This window comes from Phodopus roborovskii, unplaced genomic scaffold (genome assembly GCF_943737965.1).
Source record: "Phodopus roborovskii unplaced genomic scaffold, PHOROB, whole genome shotgun sequence".
Lineage (NCBI taxonomy): Eukaryota > Metazoa > Chordata > Mammalia > Rodentia > Cricetidae > Phodopus > Phodopus roborovskii.
Genome location: NW_026126588.1, coordinates 20,791,784 through 20,814,378, shown reverse-complemented (window position 1 = coordinate 20,814,378; position 22,595 = coordinate 20,791,784). Strand labels below are relative to the sequence as shown.

At 39.4% G+C, this 22,595-nt stretch overlaps 1 protein-coding gene across 1 annotated transcript in view; it reads right to left on the bottom strand.

Annotated features, from left to right (window-relative positions):
- The window catches only part of Eif5b (eukaryotic translation initiation factor 5B), a 42,743-nt gene that overhangs the window by 16,933 nt on the left and 3,215 nt on the right, over window positions 1-22,595 (bottom strand). Inside the window, exons 2-10 of the mRNA XM_051204460.1 lie at window positions 15,512-15,637; window positions 15,327-15,411; window positions 13,962-14,625; window positions 11,616-11,833; window positions 11,160-11,310; window positions 4,554-4,652; window positions 3,785-3,874; window positions 2,865-2,939; window positions 295-587 (exon numbers count right to left, since the gene is read on the bottom strand). Of these exons, the coding sequence (XP_051060417.1) occupies window positions 295-587; window positions 2,865-2,939; window positions 3,785-3,874; window positions 4,554-4,652; window positions 11,160-11,310; window positions 11,616-11,833; window positions 13,962-14,625; window positions 15,327-15,411; window positions 15,512-15,637 (1,801 nt within the window). The remainder of the gene's footprint in view (window positions 1-294; window positions 588-2,864; window positions 2,940-3,784; window positions 3,875-4,553; window positions 4,653-11,159; window positions 11,311-11,615; window positions 11,834-13,961; window positions 14,626-15,326; window positions 15,412-15,511; window positions 15,638-22,595) is intronic.

The window sequence follows — 22,595 nt, the reverse complement described above, 5'->3', positions numbered from 1 at the left end:
TGTGCTTCATCCTGACTTTAAAAAAAGGGGGAGGGGGCTCCCTGGTTTAGACCGGTGTCAGAAACACCATGGTCCAATACTTCAAAAACTAGACATACTGGTCATCATCAATACTTTTCCTTTTTCTAAGTTTTTTAAGACAGGGTTTCTATGTGTATTTGGCTGTCCTGGAACTCTCTGTAGACCAGGCTGGCCTCTGCTTCCCCAGTGCTGGAATCACAGGTGTCCTTTAGCTATGTATGCTAATGACACAAAGGGCTAAAGAGGCGGACAGCAACAACAAGGAGGAAATACCTCAATCCTCCGCTTCGCTTTGTCGTAAGCCCGCTCCTCTTTGGTTCTGTCGTCATCAGAGTCAGATTCAGAGTCTGAGCTAGCGTCCTTGCTTGGCTTTTTATCTAATGTCTTCCCTGAGTCTTTCTCATCTGACAGCTTTTCATCGTCTTCATCGCCTTCACTTTCTCCTTCCTCGTCCTCGTCTTCACTCTCCTCATCCTCGTCCTCCTCGTCCTCCTCCTCGTCCTCATCCTCCTCCTCCTCCTCCTCCTCAGGGTTCTCTTGTACTTCTATGTGAATTTTATTTCCTTCTTTGAGGGAAAGGAATTGATTTGAAAATAAATGAAAGCTAACATCATAGATTATGTCAAAAGAACAGAGACTGTAACGTAAGGGGAAAATGGGTACAATAATTACGGCAGTCACCTTAACTTCATATGTAATTCATGCCAAACATTTTCCTGACAGAGTGAAGACCACCACCGAGCACTAAGGACGGAGGCAACATTACTATGCCAGGACTCATGGCAGGACAACAGGGACAGCTGAGTGTAATGCTGAGCACACCTTCCCCTTGGGTGCTTTGATGAAATCTGAAGCTGCCTCAGGGTTAACTGGCAGACATTAGGAGTCCAGACATACCAAGACCAGAAGGGAGAGAGAGGATGGCAATAGCTGGATTATAATACTATTACTGTGTGATTAAAACCCTGTATTATAAACCCTAGAAATAAGAGCAGATGAGAAATAAATGGTATTATCATCTAAAGGTTATTATCATCTAAATGAAAAGAGTCTATGCACTTGTGATTGAGAATACTGGTGCATACAGACTGAGACCCAGTATCAAATAGGAAAAAAAAGGTATCAAATTAAATGGGGGGTGGGGGGAGAATAGTATATAAACTGGGAGTTGGATAAACACTTAAGTACCCTAAAGTAGCCTGTAGTCTAAGTGGAAAGAGGTAACACTAGACACTGCTAGTTGAAATGTTCAAGTTAAAAATCTCTAATACCAAGTTCTAGGACAGCCTGAGCTGGATAATGAGATCCTATCTCAGACACTGTGTAAAAGGGCTGGAGAATGAACTAATATGAATAACAAAATTCAACAAACGAAAAGAGAAAAACAGAAACAGATCAAAATAGGAATGAAAATGAAAAGCTTAAAAGAAAATGTACTTCATAAATCATATTAGGTGTTAACACACTGCTTCAAGTACTCCAGGTAAACTATGCTGTCCCCTCCACCCCGGTGCTATTAAGAAGTGGTGGTGCACGCCTTTAACCCCAGCACTCCAGAGCCAGAGGCAGGCGGATCTCTGAGTTCGAAGCCAGCCTGGACTACAAAGAAAGTTCCAGGACAGCCATAGCTGTTACGCAGGAAGCCCTATCTCAAAAAACAATAAAACAAACAAGCAAACAAAGCCATAGAGCCTTGGGGAAGCGGAAGTCATCGTGCTTTGTATCCCTAAGACATCTTTGGAAGAGTTTATGCAACTCGCTCTTTAACCCTTTCCACTCAGTAAGACTAGTGCTTCTTCCCCCCAAGGGGGCAGCAGCAAAGTGTCTCCCTGGGGCAGACAGAAAACATCCTTTTAAGTCAAGGGTAATTTAGATAAATATGAGATGCTTAATATGAAAATGGCCATTACTTGGAAACAATTACAATAAAAGGCCCAATTCATTGGAAAGAAGTGTGTGTGTGTGTATCAAAAATTAAAAGACTCTGAAAATAAACAATCTATAATCACAGTGGAAGACCTTTTCAACATGTGGGCTTGTAAGAGAATGTGCATACATATGTGGGCTCATATGTAAACACACAAACTCAGAATTATAGTGTTGGATAAAACAATCACCACACTTGGTCTCAATACAAAAGCCAAGGCAACTTGTACAAACTAGTTTCTAATCACATTTGAAAATAAAATGTCTGGGCGTGTACTGGGCTGTAAATCAAGAGCCGCCACACTTCCATAGAGAACAAAGAGTCACTGACAAATGCCTCAGGGGACAACACCTGCCTACTAAAGGCAAAGTCCTGGGGTCAATGTTCAGCACATAGACAGACAGGCATAGACACAGAGAATCATGGGTATTCTCTGGTCACCAAATTATGTAGGTTAAGAAACACACTAAATAAAATAGATAAAAGACTGGAAACTAGAAAATATTAACATCAAAACTTACAAACCTGGTGAAACCCTTGGTTAACTAAAACTTTCCGTTTAAAAAAAAAAAAAAAAAAAAAAAAAAAAAGGAGGAGGGACCTTAAAAATCAAAGAGCCAAACATTCTCAAGAATATAAGAAAACTGTAAAATATTAAATTCAAAGAAAGGGGTGATAGTCAAACAAGGCAAGTGTAACAACCAGAAGACAAACATTTCCATCTTATTCAGTGAGCAGGGCTGCGCCAATCTTCACCTCACGCTGCTAGACTTGTGTAGGTGCGCTTCAGACAAGCTACTCATACCATGCTGGCAGCTGTCACCTTAAAGATGGCCTTCTGAAAAAACATTCATTTGGATTGAGAATCACACGAGACCCATCAATGGATTATCACTATGTCCTCGTGGTTACCTACCTTGTTCTCTCTCCTCATCACTGGCCATAGCCTCCCAGTCATCTAAGCCAGCATCCTCAGTTTCTTCTTCTTCCTCTGTAAGGACAAGGTACCATTTATGACAAGAAAGTACTGGAGAGTGAGAGGCTGTACACTGAATTATGCTTCAACTATGAAAAAATGTTTATGCAACTGTTTTCTTTAGAATTATTTTTTCAGTATTATCTAGCATGCTGTAATTTACTATGACTCACTGTTTCACAATTTCTTAATATAGTTTCAATGTCATATTACGTTTAAGCCAGATTTTGTATTTGAATAAAGTAGAAACCTAAACAACAAATTGTTTAGATTTTAAAACGATGAATAAACTCAGTTCTTTAAAACTTTCAACTCATACACTGTACACAGAATTTTTATTTTGCTCTTATCAGAACAATGTTTAAAAAAGAAAAAAAGGCAAAAATTTTTGCCACTGTTTGCAAGCTGTATGTACACACACACAAACACACAGATGAATAGGCTGAACATATGTGGATTAGTATGTAAAAGTTAACTTCTAAGGTTTCAAAAGATCTTGTTTTATGGTTCTTACACCATTCTAACTAAAGATGGTTCCAATTTGCTTTTACATCATAAGGTTAAAACTTCAGATTTAGAGATTTTTGAACCATAAAGACATTCCAAAACTGTTCGGTGTCTCTAACATATATTTTAAAGACATTACTAAAGAGAAACAAAACCAAATAGCACTTGGATATTTTCTCGAAGTGGAAATGAAAAGAAGGGGACTTAAAAAAAAAAGAAAGAAAAAAAGAAAAGAATGATGAAGAAAACCTTCTAAGCTAGTAAGATATTTGGCTCCGAACTACTTAATGATGGTCGCTTATGAGTCATGAACACTATATAACATGAGTTAATGAAAAGCTGGTATTACTGGCCTGGTCCAACTGAAGGGGTTATCTCTTCTTTTTCTGGTATTATTTGCTCCACAACTTCCACAGGAGAACTTATTTCCAAAGCTTCAGATACTAAAAAAGGAGCAGAAAGTGTATTAGGCACATTTGCAGTCTGTAATTTCTCTTCAAATATCCCGTTCAGCACAGTATAAGAATCGCTGATGTAAGAACCCTAAGTCTTGGAAACATTTGACACCACTTATACAGGAAATCATTGTTTCTGTTCAAGCAGAAAATAAAAATCACAGGGCAAGGAGAAAAATAATTTATATTTTTGCAGATATTTCGGTCTGAAGCATCTTTTTGAAGGTGTATTTATGTGTGTGACTGTTTTGAAGGTTTAGGTGAGTGCACACTCGCCTAGAAAAGGCATTGGGTCCCTGAGAGTTGGAATTCTAGGCATTTGTGGGATGTTGGCTTGTTACCGGGGTGCTAGCATCCTAATTCTGGTCCTCATGATTGAGCAGCAAGCACTCTTTAGCTACTGAACACTCTTCTGTAATCCCTAAAGTACTTTTCCTTTTGCCTCTCATTTGAATCAAGAGAGAATGATTAAAATGACGGTAGAAAAAAATGCAGTGTTGGGGCTGGGGATATAACCAAGTAATACAACCCTTTGGCTGAGCAGGGTCCTAGGCTCTGGCCTCAAAAATCCACATACATGCATCATGTAGAAAGACACTTTCTGCTGAAAGCTGAGAGAAAAAGATGTGTAATTGTTTCTAAACCAAAGGCTACTTTATATACAAACCTTCTTTATTTTCTGGCTGCTGTGGTGTTTTCTTCTTCTTTTTATCTTCATATATGGGCCTTTTCTTTGGCAACGAGTCTTTTGATGGCACTTCAACACCTGGAAGGGGCAGAATTAAAGACTTATAATGTTATATGGCTTACTTGATACTGGAGGTAAAGTATTTAAAATGTGGGGCATGGTAGCATACTTGTAATCCCAGCATTTGGGAGGGAAAGGCAGGAGGACCACTATCCTATTAGATTCAAGGTCAATGTGGGCTACATGTAAGACCCTGCTTCATCTCAACACTGCTAAAAAAGGAAAACAAATTTAAAAGACAACATTTTAAGACAGGCAGTAGTGGGACATGCCTTTAATCCCAGCATTTGGGAGGTACAGAATGGTGGGTCTCCATGAGTTTGAGTCTAGTCTGGTCTACAGAGTGAGTTCCAGGAAAGCCAGGCTACACAGAAGAGCCCCTGTCTCGAGAAACCAAAGTAAGGGCATCATTCTGAGGGAAACCTATGGCTTCTGCACAGGGTGTCCGTGCATTCACATTTAAGCACACTGAGAGCTTACACTGCACAGGTCCTGCAGACATCACTGGCATGAGGGAGCAGAGCAGCTACCATGCACTATCTCAAGCAGCCAAACCTCCGCAAATGTGCAATAACTGGCATCTTCGGTCTGGCTTTTGACATCATAATGGATATGTAAATCATCAGTACTTCTTTTTCATTTGTTTTATCTTGAACAAAGTCACACTGTATAGCCCTGGATAACTTGGGACTCACTATGTAGATCAGGCTATCCTTGAACGCACAAAGTTCTGACCACCTCTGCCTCCAGCATGCTGGTGTTAAAAGTGAGCCCACCATGCCTGGCCCAGTACTTCATCTTTTAATGGCTGAGCTATTGTATCGCACCAGTCCATTAATCCATTTAATAGCTATAGTGTTTCTGCTCATTTTTAGTCTACAGTAATAATGAGGAAAGCAGATGTGAATATTTCCACAGGCTTCTTCATGAGTATTCCTCTTGGATGAGACAGAAGTTAAACGCTCAGTTGTTCTTCAAAGCGCACTAAGACTGGACATTCTTTCTTTGTGCACGGTTACTGTTGAAGTGGCCATTCAAATCTTTTATATGGAGCTGCTGGTTTTTCAACTACTTAATGATAAAGTTTTACATACCTCTGATAGTCTTTGTAAAATATTCAAATGGAAGGTGTTTGTGAATTCTCCTTCCTTTTATGGGCTACTTGTATATACATTTGTGTATATGTAGGCGTCAACAATGCCAAGGGCACACGTGGAGGTCAGGGGACAACTTGTTGTCTTCTCCTTCTGGCTTCCGGGAGCTGGACTTAGCTCATCAGGTTTGGTGACAAGTACCTTTACTCACTGAGCTATCTTCCCAGTCCCTTATTATCTGAAAACTCTTTGCCTAACACATTTTCTCTAAAAGCTTCTGGTTACGATATTTAGAACTATGATTCATTTTGAATTAATATTTAGATAAAAAGTGGAGATAAAGACAAGTTTCTGCATATGAAATTCAATAGTTCAAGTACCATTTGTTATATATATTTCATCCACTGAATTTCCCAACACCAGGGAAAGTAATGTCACTTTGTCAAATACAGATGCTGTTCTGTTAATCTATTTGTCTGCCCATTTGCCAACAAAATTTTATTTAAAGTAAATCTTGAAAGAGTTATTTTGAGACTTCCAAATTACTCTCCTTTTTCAGAAGCATTTTTGGTAGGACTGGAGAGATGCTCAGTGGTTACGAGCACTTCTTGCAGAGGACTAGGATCTGCTTCCCAGTACCCACGTGAGGGCACATAACCAACCAACCTATCTACAACCCTAGTTCCAAAGGACCCAATGCCCTCTCCTGACCTCTGTGGATACTAGGAAGAACACATACAAATAACAAATAAACCTATTTGTGTGTGTTCGTGCGCGTGCATGCATGGGGCCTTGAACTCAGACATCCCCTTCCCCTTCCTCTGCCTCTCAAAGTACAAAATTAAAGGTGTCCGCCACTATGCCCAGCTTCAATAAACCTAAAAGGGATTTAAAGTAAAGTTTTGGCTATTCTATCTCAATCGTATCACATCTGCATTTTAAAAACAGTTAACAGGCGTTCCTTCCTTTGATTTACTCATTGGTATTTTGTAGTTTAGATGCTACAAAAAATAGGCTGGTTATTCTTTCATCTTCTTTTTTAGATTGGTTCAGTAAAAGTTACTGCTCATCTTTTGCTCTTTTTTTTCCAACAGCTAATTGATAATATGAATATACAACTGGCATATACATATTGATCTGCCATTTACAGCCTTGTTAACCTCATCCTTAGTTCTACAGCTGTCTTTCTATGTTGATTTTTCTATGTTGATAATCACAACCTCCGTCTCACTGCCTCTTTCCAGTCTGCCTGCCATTCATTTATTTAGCCTAATTCCACAGGCCAGGGCAACAGCACAACCCTGAACAGACACCACGCCTCTTCCACTATGTTGGGGCCCTTTTTATTTATTAATTTTTAAAATTATATTAGTCCTGTGTGTGCACACAGGCACACACCACAGTGTATATATGTGAGTCAGTCAGGGGACAGTCTGTGGGAATCTATTCTTTTCCTTCTACCCTGTGGATGGTGTCAGGGTCAGACTTGGGTTGTCAGGCTTGGCAGCAAGTTTTCTTTACCCATCAAGCCATCTTTTCAGCCTACTGGTAAGGTTTCTTTTTCAACTGTTCATCACTGATATAACATCTGTGCCCTTTTGGGGAGATGAGGGGCTAGCAGGAGGAGACTTAGAATGTCAAGTTCACTGATACTGTTTATAAATATTATATTGAATGACAATGGTTATTCTGAATTCACTGATATGTATCATGTAATTTTTATGCTTTAGATTGCTGATATGTATCAAGTAACTTCAATTCTTTAGAATGCTGATATGAGAAAATACAGTGATTGACTTTCCAATACTGAGTCAGCCTTGGATTCACCCAATTTATAATGGCACATTATCTGTATACACCATATGTGTAAATATATAGGTATATTAAGTACTTTCCGTTTAGTTTGTAAATAGTCACTCGAGATGCTGAGAGAGAAGAGCAGAAAGGAAGTTTCAGGCCAGCCTGGAGCTGTACACTAGTCCAGTGCACTCCCTGAGAGCTCCATTTCTTTGTTGGAAATTAACTTCGTAAAATTTAAATAGACCACAGAACTGCAAATCTTGTGTTCATGGGTACTTTATGTGTTTTAAGTTGTTCTATTTGGGTCTGTGTTTTTAATATGCAGGCATGTAACAGCTTACAGTAACACCTTCCATTTCACTAAGAACACTGATTTTAATGTTTGCTTTCCTTAGTCAATGCAGCTAGCGGCTCATCATCTATTTCAAAGATCATTTCCAAGAACTAGCTCTTAAGTCACAAAGTGGGTAGTGGCACACAGCCCCTACCCCCTTTTTAAAATGTCCCTCATCTCCAGTAAGCATTCCTCTTTGAATCTAGAGTAAGGAGAAATGAATGTAGTTTAGCTTCTCCCCATACATTTATTTTGGGGGGATTTTTTTTCTTTTTCAGATAGGGTCCTATAGTGTAGTTCAGACTAACCTAGAACTTGCTATGGTGGTCCAGGCTGGACTCAAAACTCAGAACTGTCCTTCACCCAACTCATGGAGTGTGTTACAAGTCTGTACCACTATAACAAGCTCCCAATAGATTTCTATTACTAATTTTTAGCTTAATTCTGTTTTTAGTACAATAAAACATGACATGGCATTTGTTTTAAAGTTCAAAAAAGCACAGTCTACACCTTGGTATGAATTAGTCATGAACTCTGAAGTTAGGTGCCCACACACATAGCTTTCATTAATTTGGTCATGACAACTTGGGTCAGTAGTTTTTCCCCTTGTATCTTTGGGATAAACAGTCTTGTAATTAGTTACATCAGCTCGGCTTTTGAAGCTGTGGCTGTGCTTCACACGAGCCTGTTCTAAGCACACATGGCTCCCTGGTGTGCCACAGCTATGGCAGGTAGAAACACCACTAAGACCCTCTTTCTCCAGCTTTCTCCCCAACCTTCCCTACTCAAGCTAAAGAATTACAACTTTGTATTTCTAGACAATGGGGAACCAGAAGTTGTTAGGCACTAGGCAGCATTATAAAGACTGAGAAAAGAGACCAGGGTCAAAGGTGACTGTTGACAAACCATCTTTTCCAATCAGGTTCTAAAGACTGATAGCAAATTAATTTAAATCTTAATTTCCATCTAATTACATCTCATAAAGCAGCATTTCTGAGCCCGGAAAATTATTCTCATCCTGTTCTATTCAAATATCCCCTAAGGGCCTTTACCTTTCTAGACAGTCACCAGTCACATCTGAAGTCTGGGTACTAACTATATATACAAATGTACCTCCCAAATAAGAAAAAATTTTCTGAAATCTAAGTACAATCATCATAAAGAATTCATCACAAAAAATTAAATTTCAGTTCTGAACATTGAGCAAATTGCTTAAGCTCAGTGCATCACCATTTCCTACACAGACTCAAATGCTTAGATTCCTATGAGGAAAAAGTGATGTCAAAGATCAGCACACCACCAGTTACAAAGTACACAATAAGTGAGCCACTGGTATATTTCTAAACAAGTCTCTTACGTATTGAGCAAAAGGGGAAATTAGGGCAGACCCAGACGTAAAGTCTTCTCAATGGAGCAAGGGCAGCATTTTAAGTCCTACTGTTAAAAACACAAGCATACGACCAATATGTCATCTTTAAATACCCTTAACTAGGACAGGAACTAAGGCTCTTTGGATAAATAGCCAATTCCAGATCTACAACAAGAAAATCAGCGAACCTGAAAGAAGTCAATTAACGGTGCGGCCATGTGAAAAAAAAATCACAAGGGCTTCCATTGGATAAAGGACACTATGAGCAGCAAAAGCATTATGACTTCAGGAAATAAAAATCAATTATGTCCACTAAATTACATACTCCCAGAAACAAACAAAAAGTAACCTCATGGGCCACTTCTGAAGCTTGTCAGACACTGAATGATTATTTTGAATCCTTAGGAGGTAAAGAAGTAAGCACTTAATCGTGATATTCCTGTGTGAAAGCTATGTCTTGGGAAAAGTTTTTATTTAGAGATCTTGGCTAATTGAATACAGACTAAAAGGCAAAACTACGTTATTACCAATGCTGTAATTCGTAAAGAATACTGAATAAAAGGTTACCACTGACTAGACATCAGAACTATTATTGAGGGGTCTGGTTTGTTTCTAACAGAGCTGCTCCTCAGACCTGACATTACTACAAGCCAGAAAGACCAATATCACCTGATGTGAAGACATACACAGCAGCACTAAGCAGCAGCCAAGCAGTGGGGTCTCAGAAATTACAAACACCAAGAGAACGTACTTAGACAAATTCAGAATGTGAGACATTCCAGTAAACTCTTCAGCACTGCCAATAAATAAATAGCGTATCAAAATGGAGGCAGGTGGTACTGAGAGAGAACCCTGCCAACCAAGTGCAATCTGTGACTCACATCTGCACCCACACTGGGACCAACCCATCTGTAAGATCTTTGAAAGACAGGAGGGAAATAATGAACACACAAAGAAAATCAGATGTATAACCATAATTTGGGGGCAGAATAGATGGCTCAATTGGGAAAACGCTTACAGGGCAATCATGACAATTTGAGTTCAGACCCCAGCACTTACACTAGAGAGCAAGCAAACAAAAACACCAGTCACAAACCATGCAAGCCTGCTGGAACCCAGCAATGGAGTTATAGGCAGGCAGACTCCTCGAGCTCACTGGGCACCCACTGGTGTGCTCCAGGCTCAGCCAAAGACCTGGTCTCAAAAACACAAGGTGGAAAAGCCATGGAAATGGTGTCAGCCTCTAACCTCCATGAGTACACACTCATGAACCTACAAAAAACTTCTGAAAAAATTTATTATTGTTAGTGATAATATATATTCCAATTATGCTAAATAAAACACTGATTTGCTACATATACAAATAATATGGGAGTTTATGACTCATTTTAAAGAGCCTCAGAAAACAAAAAACAAACAAACAAAAAAAACAAGCAAACAGTGCTCCAACGGATAAGGGGTATTAAACAGAAACAGAAAAGGGTGGCTAATCGGTGAGACTGGTAAAAGGTCTATCTTTCATTTTTAGTTGTTTCTTGGATGCAGAGCAAATTTCATGGAAATTCATCATTTGCACACAAATTTCCATCATAGCTCAGAAATCACTCCTAACAACGGAGCTATACACCTATTGCAAACATTGTTACTCAGCTTTTCCAAAGCTTCGACTCCACATCCCTGAATTAGTAATGCTCCTGTATCAAGGGTCTGACTGCACGAGAGAAGCTGTTAATACTATTACTTGCCTTAGCTGGGCAGTGGTATCACGTCTTTTACCCCAGCACTCGGGAGGCGGAGGCAGAGGCAGGCGGATCTCTGGGAGTTCCAGGGGCTGCCTGATCTACCTAACAAGTTCCAGGACAGGCTCCAAAACAGCACAGAGAAACCCCATCTCAGAAACACACAAGCACACAAGCATCAGTACTCACCCTGAGCCTGCAGGTGTTTGAGAGTCACCTCAGCTCTGGCTCTGGCTTCTCTCTGGGATTTAGTTAATAGTTTCCCTTCTTTTTTCAAGCGCTCTTTTCTTTCTTTTTCTTTTTGCTTCTTCCTTTCTCTTTTTTCTTGTTCTAATCGTTCCTGTGCAAGAGCACATGGTGTATACAAATTACACCAGCTAAATGAGCCATAAAACTTAAAGCAATATAACTTCAAATGTTGTACGTTATTCTTAAATAACACCGGGGTATATTATTAGTCATAACACACATGCAATTTAGTCTGTACACAGGGAGACAGCGGGAAGGTTTCTTGTCCCTCTCCCATCTTATTACCTATGTCAGAGCAGTTGGTATAACTGAAATGCACATTAGAGAACTATTTACAGAGAATAGGTTGAAAGTAAAACTCACTATCAGGTTCTGCAATTTCATGAAAAAACATACCTCTTCTTTTCGTTTGGCTTCTAGTTCTTCAAGACGTTTAATGCGTTCTTCCTCTTCCCTCTTTTGTCTCTCCTCTTCCTCTTTAAGCTTAGCCAAAGCTTCTTGTATAGCTTTAACAGTAGATTTGCTAGGGCCTTTCTTTTTCTCTTTCTCTTTTTCATCTTTTTCTGTTTTCTTTTTCTTCTTATCTTTTTTCTTTTTGTCCCCTTCATTGTCATCTACCAAAAAGAATAAAGGTCAAAGCATTCAAGTTGTTTTCTCTGTCAGTGAGTAAACACTAGCCAGTATTCAAGAATTCCGACACCAGCTCTACTGACATGCATCGTGGTGAAAGTCAGACATTAACAGCTGGCCCACTGGGGCCCTCTAATGCAAGCGCTATGTTCATCCAGATGAAGACAAGGTGACACACAGACCCTACCAGCAGGAAAAGGCAACAGACAATGCATTTCAGGTATCTCTCAGTCTGGTAATCACAGCACATGTCTGAAATTCTAAGGAATCAAATTAACTTATGTCCATTTCACTTCTGTAAGATGGGGATGATGCCTAGAATATGCAGATATTGAAACAAAATACCAAAATATAATTATACTTCAAAAACATGAAAGAAATAAAATTGGTGATGTTCCTGTGACAATGTTTCTGTTCAAAATTCAGACAAAAATTTCTGTGGCTAAAAATTTAGGTCAATTTTTGTGACTAAAAGCTTTCTAATCTAAGGAAAAACTATTATTTTTAAAAATCTTAAACCACCTATTAGGTAAATAAGCAACTAGCTAGGATGTTTAGATTTCAATTATTGATCAATTAATTTCAATTACCAAAAAAAGACCAAAGTGAGGCCAATACCGTGGCTCAGCTGTAGAAGTAATAGCCTGTTTAATCCCTGTAACTGAAAGGAGAATTGACTTCTAAAAGTTATCCTCTGAATTCTACATACTCAATGTGACACACAGCTGGGCGGTAGCGGCACACGCCTTTAATCCCAGCACTCAGGAGGTAGAGGCAGGTGGATTTCTTTGAGTTCAATCAAGGCCAGCCTGGTCTACAGATTAAGTTCCAGGACAGCCAGGGCTACACAGAGAAACCTTACCTTGTCTTGAAAAACTAAAAAAAAAACAAAACAATGTGGCACATGTACACCCACACAGAATAACAAATAAATGAAATAAATTTCCTTTTAAAAGAAAAGAGAAACAAAAACATCTTTACTGTTACTTAAATGATTTAACTAATTTAAGTCTTTTAATTTACTTTTTACTTTTCTATTTCACAGATTAAACTGGATTTTAAATAGAAAGGAAAGAATTTAGAGATATTATCAGCCATGAGTTATGGGAAGGAAAATTTTCTGTTGACCACTTGGGCATCATTAACAGCAAAAATGGTCATAACAAAACTAAATTTCTAATGTATAAATAAACAGCCTGGAGAAATGATTTAATGAACAAAGTGCTTGCCATGCAAACATGAGGAATTCAGATCCTGTCCCCAGCAACTACATTAAAAAAAGCGAGGCATGGCAGTACACGTTTGTAAATGCAATACAGGGAAGGGAAAGGTAGGGATCCTCAGTCAACCAGGTTGAAACACTAACTCTACGTTCAGCGAGATACCCAGTCTGAAAAGTAAGACAGGAGACGGTTTATCGAGGTCTCAGCATCCCTTAGTTGCTTCTAGATCTCGGTGCAGGGCTGAGGCCTGGGCTTGTCCCATCCCCTGTAGCATGCCTATTTGTTGCTGTCTTTATTCAACTCATGATGAGGCAGCTATGTTAATGAGACTTTATGGGGGTAGTTTCTGACACTCTTGCAAGAGACAATCTCACAGCAACTAATGAAAATAAGAGGCCATAAATTTGAAAGAGAGGCCAGCAGTGGTACACACCTTTAATCCCAGCACTCAGTAGGCAGAGGCAGAAGAAACTCTCAGTTCAAGGCCAGTCTGGTCTATAGAGTGAATTACAGGACAGCCAAGGCTACACAGAGAAACCCTTTGCCAAAAAATAAATAAGTAAAAGACAGACAGATATAGATGGATAGATAAATGAATAGACAAATAAAATATTAAGAGAGTAAAGAGGTATGGCATATGGAAAATTTTAGGAGGAAGGGAAAAATGAGGTAATATTATAATCTAAAAAGAAAAATAACTAAAAAAAAAAAAATATAACGTAGGATGGAGAGTGATGGTGGCAGAGACCGAAGATCAGACTGTGACCTCCATATCCAAGCGTACAGGAGAATGTACCCACACATACATGCCACAAGATAATATCACAGCATAATGATTACAGCTTAGACCACACATACATAAGCAAAGGCTTTTGTGGTTATTACCAACCTTCCACAGCTGTAGAAATGTCTCCTTTCTCTTCAGAGGCAGCTCCTGCATCAGGAGTCACTTTGAGCCTCAAGCCTTCCTCTTCGGATTTCTTCTGGGGTTCCTTTTGTCTACTCTGGTCCTGTTTACCTTTTTCTAGCTCTTCTTTTTCTTTCAGCTTCCGCAACTTTGCTTTTTCTTCGTCTCTCTTTTTTTTCTCGCGTTCTTTCTTTTCTGCCTTCTTCTGGGCCACCGTCTTAATTTTGAAAGAGTCATCTTCTTCATTCCCACTCTCCCTGTTAGGAAGTGGCTTATTTTTCTGGTTTTTTTTCTGTCCTTTTCTAGACTGTACAAACTCATCTGACTCACCACCACTTTCCCCAGAAGAGTTTACTCTAGAACGCTCTTTACTTCTTTTACTATTATCTTCGTCCTCTTCTGACCCATCCCACTTTTTATTTGATTTTTGAGCTTTCTTAGCTTTTTTAGAAAGTTTATTAGAGTCGTCCTCATCATCACTCCCAGAGAGTATCTCCACTTTAGATTTTGCAGTCTTTTTTGATTTTGAATCTTTATCTGCCAAGTCTTCACCATCACTGTCGTCAAAGCTTGTTTTTTTGCCCTTCTGTCCTTTCTTCTTTTTATCTTGTTTTGAGGCAGATTCTTCTTCATTGTTTTCTGTAAGCTAGAAAGTTTCCCTTGTTAGAAATATCAACAGATTGTCAACCCTTAAAAATTATCAGGACCTCCTTGTTTTATAAAACTATAAAAGTATGGGGCTGGAGAGACAGCTGAGCAATTAAGAGCAATTGTTGCTCTTGCAAAGGATCCAGGCGTGGTTCCCACATGTCAATTCACAACCATCTAACTCCAGCTCCGAGGGATCTGATGCCCTCTCTTCTGACCTCTCTGGGCACCAGGGACACACAAGGTGCATATACATATATGCAGGCAAAAAAATACACATAAAATAATAAATCTAAAAAGAAAAAACCCAACTACACAACAGACATTAATTAGTGTAGGCCTGCTGCACAATTCACATTCACCATACATCTCAAAATCCATGTGCCCTGCAACAATAATGAAAAATTATGCAGAAAACTGAAAGTAGAGATGGGAAATGTCACTGTCACCAAATGTACCAATTTTATCAACAGACAATACAACATTAATTACCTCTTGATTCCCAACAAGTATATTTCTACCTGTCGAAGGTTATAACAAAAATATTGCTTCTTCCAGACAACATGGTTCCTCCCTTTGACCTGTTTATAGAAACTATTAGCATAGCTGCAGTCACAGGGCTCGTCATGCAACTCCCACACCATCACCAGGAAGAAGGCACAGAACAGAGCAGGAGACATGAATGGTAGCATCGTTCACCTTTCCTGCAGCAGCTTCTCTGTCAGTTCTGATGCCTTGGGCTTCCAGAGACAGTTCCTCCAGTTCTTTCAGAATATCATTCTCACTAGAGAAGGAGTAAAACACATTCTGAGGCACTGGACTCTTAAGATGACCCCAATACTCAAGATATGAAAAAAACCAATCGAATGCTTTTAAAAACATACTCGAAGTCTTGCTTCTTTTTCTCCTTCCTCTTCTTCCCCTTTGGTTTCTGAGACTCCTGTTCCTTGGCAGCACCAGCTCCTTCTATCTCTGCAGCCAGGGCGCCAAAATCAATATCATCCTTGGTACTTAAATGAAAACAAAAACCAAAATGTTACTCAACAGCAAGTACTCTACCAGATCCCTTGGTATTTCTGCACCCTTTCCACAAATTAGCAGCACAGAGAAACTCTCAAGTTCAATCAATCACAACAGCAATCTCACATACTTACCAAACTCTGTCTTCTTCCACAAAGGTCAGTGTACCAAAACCAGAATTGTAAATCAAGTTCCTAATCCTAGGCAATGAAGGAATAACTGTGTGTGTGTGTGTGTGTGTGTGTGTGTGTGTGTGTGTGTGTGTGTGCGCGCGCTCCCAGAAACCAAAAGAGGGTACTGGACCTATAGTGTTTATAGCAGTATACTTTAACTCCTGAGCCATCTCTCCAGCTCCTTAAAAGTTAACTTTTAAAAACTTAAGGGAAAAGCCATCATGTCATTTATATCTACTCCAAAGCAAACAAAAATATTAAATTTAGGCTGGGTGTTGGTGGCACATGCCTTTAATCCCAACACTTGGGAGGCAGAGACAGGTAGAGCTCTGTGAGTTCGAAGCCAGCCTGGTCTACAGAGCTAGTTCCAGAACAGGCTCCAAAGCAATACAGAGAAACCCTGTCTCAAAAAACAAAACAAAACATTAAATTTAACAAAGTATGCACATAACTAGTATGTTAAAACTATAAAATGCTGAAAGAAATATGAAGATCAAGGAATCATATTCACTGATAGAAGACTTAACAACACTAGCAAAATTTTCTCCAAAATTACATACAGAGTTAATGAAAACCCCAGCAAGAATTTTAAGACACAGCTAGCACAGAAAACTATAAAATTGATAGGTGAAGGCAAAGACTTAGAATAACTAAGAAAACATTTTTGTTTATTTGTAAGAAAATAAGGTGGGAGGCATCACTTTACCAAATTTCAGGGCTTACAATATAGCTAAAATAACCAAAACTATACTGGTATACTGATAAAACTGATCGCTGGAACAGAAGAGAAAAAACAACAATAGTCTCCATAGAAGTACGGCTACCCTCTATGTACAAGATGCAAAGCCATTTAAATCGAGGCTAACCTTCCCCCAAAATGAGCTGGTACAAATGGACATCCTCAAACAAAAAGAACTGCAGTCTCAGTCTCTGCCTGAGTAAGCATGCTATGATTTAAAACACAGAGCCTCTGGGGAAAATACAGGGGGGGAAAAATGAAACTCATCAAAATTAAAGCCTTTGAAAGACCATAAAAGTGTAATGAAGCAAACAAGCTCCAGAGTCGGCGTGGGGGTAGGGATGATTGCAAAGCACATGATATGAAATGGGGCTAATTCTAGACTGTGGTTCAAAAACTCTCAAAACACAACAGCAAAAACCCAAATGATCCAATTAGAAAATAATCAAAAGGTATAAAAAGACATTTTATTTAAGGGTGGCAAATTAAAGGCACTCTATATTAGTCATTTTGTGAAATGAAAGTTAAACCCATGTACACCAATCAGTGTACCCAAAAGTGCTAACAATGCTAATAAGAATAGAAAGAACTAGACAGCTCGGGCACAGCTGGCAGAGTACCATGGCCACTTAGAGGAGTGTGTGTGTGTGTGTGTAAAAATGCAAATGATATATAAGTCCTTTAGTAGGTGAATGGTTAAACAAACCATGGTTCATTAACATTATATGAAATACTAGCCAGCAATAAAACAAACTATATATATATATATGCCACAAGTTAGATGGACCTTAAGACAACCAGGATGAGTTGAAAGAAACAACCATCCCTACCCAAAATAAATTAAATCCATCCATTGTTCCATTTATAGAACATTCTTTTAATATACAAATTTTTAGGCCAGGTGGTGATGGCACACGCCTTTAATCCCAACACTTGGGAGGCAGAGGCAGGGTCTCAGTGCAGAGATGGAGAATACCAACAATCCCAGCTGTGATGCTCTCTTTAACTGTGGTAATAGATATACAAATCTACATACACAAATGATAATGTATGTGACAGCAAACACACAAGATTATAAATGAAAACAAGCACACATGATTATATTATCTTACAACTTGACAATAAAAAGACAGCCTACTGAAAACTGGGCAAAGCAGCCTCAGACTTGTGTCCAAAGATCTAAAATGGCCAACAGAACATGGAGTAACTAGAGAATGATCATCAAGTGGACACAGTGACAGACACCTGTAACCGCAGCATTCAGGAAGCTGAGGCAAGAGGACCTGGAGTCCCCAAGACATTGTGAGCTATACCCTGTCACAATAAAAAACACAATTAACCACACACAGCCATTAAAGTGGGCTACTTAGGGAAGGGAGGAGAGAGGGCTAGGGTATCAAGAGACTGGAGCACTTAAACATAGCTCATGACAGTGCAGGTACTTAGAGAGCAATGGGAGACTTAAAGAATTATTACTATAACTTATCAAATTGATGCCTAGTCAACCTGAAACCAGGTGTTCAGACAGCATCTATAAACAAATGTCCCTATTAACATTAGGTAGATTAACCAAAAGAATGCCCACCAATGGATGGAATCCATATATACACAAAGCAATGGAATATTACTCAGCCATAAAGGAGGCACTGATGTACTCTACCAGATGACCCAAATTCCAAAAAGGCCACACTACATGGCATGATTCCATGAATATGAAATATCCAGAGTACATAATCAAAGGGTAGAAATCAATGGAGAGAAGAGGGAATGTCTGTGTATGAGCAAAAGGCCTCTTTTCAGGGCAACTGTATGGATGTACACTGAAGATGATTACACAACCCTGGGGATATAGTAAAAGCTGGACTACACATTTAAGACTGACACTTCTAACCTAAACATATCAAACATATCTACAAAAGTATACATTTCATGCCACTTGGATAAATGAAATAGTTTCTCATCACTCTGACTAGTGGGCTTGTAGGTTTGCACATAGAAGCAGAGTTTGCACTGTGTTAAACACAGTGCACTGAGGCTTCCTGAACTATTTCCTCCATTATTAACAGGCTAGGATAGGAAAAAACAGTCATAATTTCAGTCACTTGCTATAATTCCAGGGTAGCCTTTAAAAGTTATAAGCTACACAAGAGAATGCAATATAAATCAATTTACACGTTCAAACAAACCAAATATGAAAAGCTACTCTCAAGATGAGCTAGAAATTCTGAATATGGAATGGATGTCACACATAGAGGTAATGTGTTCATTGTACTGGACAGGGTGAGTGTAGGGTGAGTGTACTGTGTTACACAGGAGAGCATTTAAAAAGATATCAGCTCTGGCGGCTCACACCTGGGGTTCCAGTACTAGGCAAGCTGAGGTAGGAATGCTGCTCTTAGTGCAGAGCTAAAGAACGAGGCCCTGTACAGGGAGTCCATTACACCGACCCCACCACTGTCCAACATGCTCGAATATTTTTTCTTTGTATGATGGAATGCAATTTTTTTTTTTTTTTTGAAAACATGTGAGCTAGGGATGTTGCTCAGTGGTAGCAAGCACACTTGCCTAGCCAGTGTGAGGCCTAGGGTTTAATGTCCACCATTAAAAATAAAAAAATCCTTCAGAGATCCAAGAACAAATATTAGTCTGATACTTTTGATTCAATTTCTAGAGTGTCAGAAGGTAACAGAATCCCAATATTTCATATTACAACTTTTGTTGTCTGATAAGTCTAAAAGAAAAGATCACTTAACATTATTATTATATGAGAGCAAATTAAGTTCTAACACAACAGAAAATTCATTTATATATGCCTGTATTTCTAAGTTCAGTCCTACAAATGCCTTTTAAGGAAGATAACATCCAACCTTAATAAAAGGTAAGTAGTGATCTACACTGGGGGAGGGGGAAGGAAGAATACATGTTAAAGTAGTAAAACCTGTAATACATAAATATATAACCCAGTAGCAGGCACTTATCACGCAATATTATACACATACAGAACTGTGCATGTTCTCCTTCTGTATGGCTGGCAGCGCTACGGTATGTACCAGTGATACTTACAAACACACTAAGAGTCCTTGAGGTAAAAAAAATTATCTGTCCCACTGCAATCTTAAAGGACCACAGTTGCAGATGCAGTAAGCATACTGATGGTCAAAATGCAGAAGGAATCATGACTTCAAAAATCATCAATCACAAGCAACATTAGGTGACTATAAGCTCTAAAGTTACATGTTATCAGCTAGCTGTGGTGATACAGATCTACAATCCCAACACCCAAAAGGCTGAGGCAGGAGGAACCTGCAAATCAGAGTCAAGCTTGAGGGAAAACCAGCTAGTACTTGGCTAGCTCTACATAGCAAGATCCTGTCTCAAAACAAACAGTAACAACAAGAGACACGGTGTCAAAACTATTTTTTAATCCAACTTATTTGCCAAATGACAAACTTAAGCCAACTATATAAAGGCTAAAAGTAAAAGATGTGTCGTCTTCAGTGTGGTGGTTTCAATGAGCATGGCCCCCAAGGGCTCGCATTTGAATGCTTGGCCCTAGTTGATGAACTGTTTTGGGAAGGAGGTTTATTCCTGGGAATGGACTTTTGAGGTTTCACACCAGGCCTTGTCTTGTCTTGTCTGTCTGTCTGCCTGCCTGCCTTACTGTCCTGTCCCTCTCTGTGTCCTTCCTCCCTCCTCTCTTTCTCTGCTTACAGTTGTCTTAACATGTAAGCTCTCAGTTACTACTCCAGCACCATGCCTGCCACCATGCTCCTTACCATGATGGTCACAGACTCATCCCCTGAAACTGTAAGCAAGACCCCAATTAAATGCTTCCTTTCATAAGTTGCCTTGGTCATGGTGTCTCTTCACAGCAACAGAACAGTAACTAAGACAGTAACATGGAATCAACTAATTCTATCAACCGCGATCAAGTAAGATCAATCTATTTCATAATTGCAAGACTAACTCAGCATACAAAAAAAAATTACATGAAACTTCATTGTTACAAAGAATATTATAAAGAAAATAGAGCTAAAGGTATGGTTAGGTCCAAGGCTCAAATCCCAGCACAATAAAAGGAGAGTAATAGATAGTATAGTTCCTACAGCCACTTATCTCTTCCTCCCAAACGCACAAACTAGTTACGCCATAGGTTCTGCATTGAGTGTTAATTCTTAAAATTATACTGTGGAAACTACTAAGGCAAATAGTGTAAGTGATAATTTCAACAGACACTGCTTAATAAAATCCAGTGTTTATTTTTACTATAATCCTTTTTTATTATTTTTATTCACTATTCTTGTTCTTTTAGACAGGGTCTCACTGTGTGGTACTGACTGGCCTGGAATCTGCTCTGTAGACCAGGCTGCTCTCTATCTCACAGAGATCAGCCTGCCTCTGCCTCTGCCTCTGCCTCTGGAGTGCTAGGATTTAAGGCATGTGCCACAATGCCAGACATTTTTACTGTAATCTCATAACAGAACCTATCTGCTGCAAAGCACAAGTTAAGACATTTGCATGTCACTTGAGAGGCTGAAGAGAAAGCTCAGGTTTAAGACAATTCCTAGCACCAATGTCGGCTAGCTCACAGGCACCTGTGACCCCAGCTCTGACAGAGGCAATGCACTATTTCTGGCCTCTGAGGTATACACTGTCACTTATGCACCCATAAATAAAATTTTAAACAAAAACTTGAAAACCTAAGCCAAGAAAATCATTAGATTAATGTTTCCCTTTTTATTACCATCTAAACAAATATATTAAAAAAAAAAACCAGTTAAAATATAGGCAAGTAAGAATGGATCCAGGGGCACGCCTTTAATCCTGGTGGGGGGGGGGGGCAGAAGCAGGTGGATCTCTGAGTTCGAAGCCAGCCTGGTGTACAGAGCGAGTTCCAGGATTGCTGAATCATATTATTGAAGCTACAAGTTGTCTCCTTATCCAAAGGCTAGGGACCAGAAAAATTTTATACTTCAGATTTCACAGTATCTGAACACACACAAATGGAGACACAGCACAAATCTAAACTCTAAACTCACGTCTCATATGTATCTGAAACTCACAGGATGAAGGCAAGATCATACACTGTTTGGGGCACACCTTCGTTTGGACTATAAGACCTTACATGAGATCAAGTATGGAACTTTCTCCATGTAGTGGGCATACTGGTGCTGAAAACTTTGGATTCCAATTAAAGATGTTCAACTTCTTTTAGAGAAGGCTTTGTACTATAATGCCCCACAATCAAATCTTTCTGGAACAATTCCTTCAATTTTCTACTTTAGTCTTATGTGGGGATGCACTTGAGTGACGTACAGGGCCACCTGAGGTCAGAACAGGGTCGGATCCCAGGAGCTGCAGGTAGATGAAGTGAAGTCACCTGTCGTGGGTGCTGAGAAATGAACTCAGGCTGTCTGCCACAACACTCTGTGTGGCCCTGGCTGTCCTGGGACAAGCTCTGTAGACCAGGCTGGCCTCCAACTCAGACATGGGCCTGAAGTAGGGATTAAAGGTGCTTACCACCACGTGCTCTTAACCACTGAGCCATCCATCTCTCTAGACCCACAAATCACACTTTGTACCACAGACATCCTGTGCATCTGACTACCTGGCTGAATGCCTGGCACTAAAGCAAGGTATAAGGTTAGGTACTGTATGTGACAGTCACAAGGGAGGGATCTGTCTGTAATTACAGAGCAACGCTGGTAGTTAAAGCAAAGGATGGCTTTCTAACACACTGGCTCCCAAACAACATCCTAAACAACACCCTGACTTCCCAGACTTCCATGATAGTGATTTCTGGGTAAATGAGATAAAAAAAAAATTCCTTTCCCTCTGTATTTCGGAGGGGGTTGTAACTAGGGAGCTTTAGAACAGGTTGTTTAGATTCCATTAATTAAGGTAAACAGACAAGATTCATTCTAAACTGGAAAACCTACAATACTTGGTTATTACCTTTAAAGACATTGTGGGGGATGAGGAAAAACTAATAGGTTCTTTGTTGTTTTGTTTCTTTGTTTTTCAAGACAGGGTTTC